Here is a 4,602-nt window from a genome sequence, read left to right on the forward strand (position 1 = left end):
CCGCCTGCCGTTCCTCCTCCATCTCCAGATCGGATCGCGGTGAGGGAAAGATGAGCGAGGAGACGGCGCCTTCTGACGAGTAAGCGCCTCAGGGATCCGCTGCCTCCCCTCCCCCCGGCCCTCCCCGCACCCCCTCCCTTCCCCGGGTCCCCCCTCCGAGACTCGGGTGCAGGGAGGAAGCCGGCCGCCCTCGGGAGTGCGTTCGCTGCAGCGGGCTGTGCAGAGAACACTTGGCTGCTTCGGCCGTTGTCGTTCGCGGCAGCCCCCCGCGCCCGCTCCCCGTGTGGAGTTGCTTCCTCCCGGGGAAGGGTGTTGCGTGTCGGGGTGGGCTGGCAACCGTGCGCCCCGAAGGTGGAGTGAGGTGGCCGGGCTGAAAGGACGCCGGCGCCCGGGGAGAGCCCGGGCCCGTCGGTCCCTTTGCCCTGGAGCGGGGCCAGCTGCAGACGGCCCTGGGGGCTCGATCCTCCCGTTGCCTTTCGAGCGATCTCACGGGGCAACTCGTGTGTGGGAGCACCTTCCGCCGCGAGCCGCGCTCGAGCCCTGATTCGATGAGTCAGTGACTCGGAGATGCCGATTAAGCCGCCCCCCCTCCCCTCCCCCCGGTAAACTTGTGCCCCGTAAGATTCTCGTTGGTTTCTTCCTAAACCAAAAATGGGGGTGTCTTCGAGCCAGCAGTTTCCGAACTTCCATCAGACACGGGGGGCTGTTTCACTTGGTGGATCTCGGCTGCGCCTTCTACGGGCACCCAGGTGAATTTCCAGGGTGGTTTTCCACCCTTGGGCCGTGCGAAAGCACACCTGGAGGGTGACTCCGGCGTTGACCCGGCCGACCGGGCTGGCGCCTTCATTCATTCACGGCTCGAGGCCCCTGGTCGGGAGTTCGGGCGTGCTGCGGCCGCCGGCCCGCGTTCCTGGCGTAGCCCTTGGCCTTGAAAGCGGCGGCGCTCCCGGAGCGCTCCCGTGCAGACCGCCGCGGCCGCCGCCTTCGCGTCGCTCCTCCCGCGGGCGTTTGGTCCGTCTGGCGGGCTGCAAACAGTTACGGGCGTTAGGGCGAGCCCCGAGGGTGGCGTCCGAAACCCAGCGCCTTCCTCCGGGCAGAGCTTTGGGAGCGAACTGGAGAGTCCAGCGCCGAGGCCTGTGTCGCTGGAGCGAGCCGGAGCAGTACCCGGCAGCGGCCCCCCAGCCCCAGCCCAGCCCCCCGCCCCGGCACAGGCCTCGGCGGAGCGGGTGGAAGCGCAGGGAGATTGCCGCAGCGTCGGAGCAGCCTGCTGGAAGGAGAAGTGGCCGCCATGTTCTCGCTGGTTTTGTGAATCGCCCTCATTTGCATAGCACACTCTTCATTCATAAAAAAAAATATAATTAAACATCCATCACCTTGGACATCTGGAAAGGATTTCCTACGGGAAAATTAGCCGAAGCTTGACTGGCGGCATGTAGAGTTTTGAGTTGGGCAGTAAAGAAAATTGGAAGTTGGGGGTTCAATCGAAGAACATACGCACACACTAACAACCACCTCTGTTCTCAGAATGTTGACACAGTTATGTGGGAAATATCAGTTCGGGGAGGTGCTGGGATCACGTGATTGCCTCCATTCATAAAATACCTGGCTGTCCATTCACAGTGCAGTACACTGTCTCACTGCCTTCGGCAGATTAGACCTACTTTGAGGAAGATCAAGAAGTTTATCTCAGATAGCTCCTGGTTAAAGAGAAACTGTTAAAACTACTAAAGGGAATGACGGTAATTTTTATCGGTATCAAGTAGCTTGCCTCAAAGTGTCAAATTCTATTTTAGAAACGGGAAAAGACTTGCCAGTTTTTTTGGGTTTTTTTTTAGTACAATATCAAACACCTCCTTGTGGCTAATACAAAAGCAAATGAGAGAATGTGAATTCACACACACGTCAAATACCTTGTTTGTGAAAGGCCTGTTCAGAAAATGCCACAAATTGAAAGTGCGTTTTGGGGGGGATTTTTTTTTGCATAGTGATTATCAGTAGGTGACACCTATGTTACACTAAATTAAGTTTAACATGTTCCCACTGGTTTAATTCCGAAGGCACAAAATTGTGTGCCATAATTTTGTATGGCAAAGCTTGGAAATTAAATTACTAGATTCAATTTTAAAATTCTGTTTTTGCAAATTTGCCCTGTGTTAATAATAAATTATTCGCTAGCAGCTTTGTTATAAAAGTTGTTTTGGTAGGATAAGAATAGCAAACAATAAATGTATCTTAGCCTATATTTCAATATGAGATTTTAACTTTTTGGGGACAGACTCATGGGGCTATATTTCAATATGAGATTTTAACTTTTGGGGGACAGACTCATGGGGCTTTTGCTTGAAATGTACTTTTTATTAGGTAGTGCTGTGTGTTTTTCTGGTAATTAGTTTTGCTTGCTTGAGCCAGCTTTATGTGTGTATAAATTACTAGGCCACAAAGCATTTTTTTGAAATGCAGTATTTCAAATTGTATATTTCATCATTTATAAAGTTGTGCTTTAAGAGAGAAAATATATAAATGGATTAAGACTGTTGAAGTATAGTTGAAAACTGCCCAGTCATAGGAATTTTTATATAGGCCTTATGTAGGTTTTTAAAATTTTTTATTTCTCCCTTCACACTTTAATTCCCATTTAATTATACTAGGAACTGTTCTTAGCACAATTATTTCCCTTCTACCTGATTGCATCCTAAAAAACAAAACAAAAGGCAACTGAAAACCACCAGTTTCTTGAGACTTCATTAATACTGCTCTGATAAAATCCAGTTAAAATGTTTAGAGGCCTAATTCTGAAAAAGCATCTAGTGCATGCTGTTATTTATTGTTAAAAGCACTGTGTAGAGAGATAGATAGTTCTTAGAAGATAGTTATAAGTATATAGTTAATCTAAATTTAGTGGAGGAACCTATTAGGTGTGTAAGCCCTATCTTGCACAGTATCAAAACACATGAAGAAAGCATTCAAATAGAATGAAATGGTTCTATTTTTTTAATGTTTTATTAAAAAAATTTTAAAGATACTGAATAAAAATAACTGACAGCAAAATGTCTACAGGAACTAGCCATGCATGTTTGTGCTTATTTTGTAGTTTTTATTTTACATAAATTATGCTGTAATATATTTACAGTAGGTAACATCATACTGTAGTACACTGTTAAAGGTTTCTCAATAGAGTTTTAAACACTTAAGAGCATATATTTAAAGGTCTTTGCCCATGTGTATAATACTGTATCATCTTGCCAATTTGGCCAAAGCACTTAGAGAAGTGAAACAGCTGAAATATTAAGCGTTTTGTTTATTAAGCACACTTTAGACAGAAGCAGTGCTAAGATCCAAATACCCAACTGAGATAGTGTTATATTTTAAAATTAACTGGTAATCTACAGGAGAAAGAATTATACTCTTGGAAATCCTGGGGAGGTAGTTCAACTGTCTCAAAGAGTTGCTGTAAGTCAGAACCAAATTAGGCATTGGCAAAGGATTTGGCTTTTATATTCCTATGTAAATACCTTCATTTGTGTGTCTAGTACATTGCTTGGCTAATAGACGTTTAATACGTGTAATTGAATTGGTGGTGTTTCGTGCTTCAGATTGTGTGTTGTCTTATTTTCTGTTTGTTTGAGATCATTGGCTGTATTCGAAAAATAAGTTAAAAAAGAGTATGAGCAAAGTAAGTGCTTAAATTGCCCCTTTAAGAAAGCTTGCTTAATTTCAAGACAAGGATAAGCTGAAAAAGCTTATAGTTGAGTGGACCCTAGAACAGTCCTGGACGCTGAGTGGAATCCTTTAATGTGCTTGAAATCTGTAAGTTGTGTGGTATATCTGAAGACCCAAACCAGCAATAAGGAGCTCAACATTTAGGAATTGTATCTCTGGCATTTTAATAGTTTTGTGTTTTTATGTTTCTTCCCACTCCTTCTCCTCCGAGTTGCTCCATAGTGTCAATTTTTAGGAACTGGCTAGGAGTAACGAAATTGATTGGAAAGAGTGAATGGCAAATGTTCTGTAATTTCATGCTGCAGCTGTTGGTGACTGAGGAAGGCCTAAGGAAAGGGAAATAAGCTAGCTGCTTCTATGTGGTGGTTTAACTTGTATTTGTCCTTCAAGTTTGAGAACAGGATTGGTTTAAGACTTGTTTCTCTTCTCCAACCTTCATTAGAAGCTGGAACTGCAGTAAAAATGGAAGGGGGTTAAAAACCCAAGAACAAAACCTCTCCCTCCTGTGCAGAAATACTGGCTTATTTGACATAATGTACAGAGTTATCTCTAAAGTGAGTAATAGTTTACTATTCAGTCTTAATCATTTTTAATTTGATTGAATCTTTATTTTTTTAGGATTTGGATGATGAGTCATGTTTATTGAATTTTACCATGTGCCAATCATGGAAATAAGTGCTTTATACAAGTATTACATAATTTATGCACATGCATGTATTCTCAACAGAAGACTACATGCTAGATACTAGCATACTATATATATTGCAAATACTTTTCTGTCCTGAAATAATCTTTCCAGAGCATCATATTTTTTTTAATCATTTTATTAGGGGCTCATACAACTCTTATCACAATCCATACATACATCAATTGTGTAAAGCA

At 44.2% G+C, this 4,602-nt stretch overlaps 1 protein-coding gene across 1 annotated transcript in view; it reads left to right on the forward strand.

The window, feature by feature from the left end:
* The first annotated feature begins 6 nt into the window (after positions 1-6).
* Positions 7-4,602, forward strand: part of SPRED1 (sprouty related EVH1 domain containing 1) — a 97,815-nt gene continuing 93,219 nt past the window's right edge. The window contains exon 1 of the mRNA XM_045287992.1: positions 7-79. Within this exon, the coding sequence (XP_045143927.1) occupies positions 51-79 (29 nt within the window). The 5' untranslated portion in view covers positions 7-50. The remainder of the gene's footprint in view (positions 80-4,602) is intronic.

Source organism: Echinops telfairi, unplaced genomic scaffold (genome assembly GCF_000313985.2).
Source record: "Echinops telfairi isolate 266 unplaced genomic scaffold, ASM31398v2 ScPeMD7_18;HRSCAF=68, whole genome shotgun sequence".
Lineage (NCBI taxonomy): Eukaryota > Metazoa > Chordata > Mammalia > Afrosoricida > Tenrecidae > Echinops > Echinops telfairi.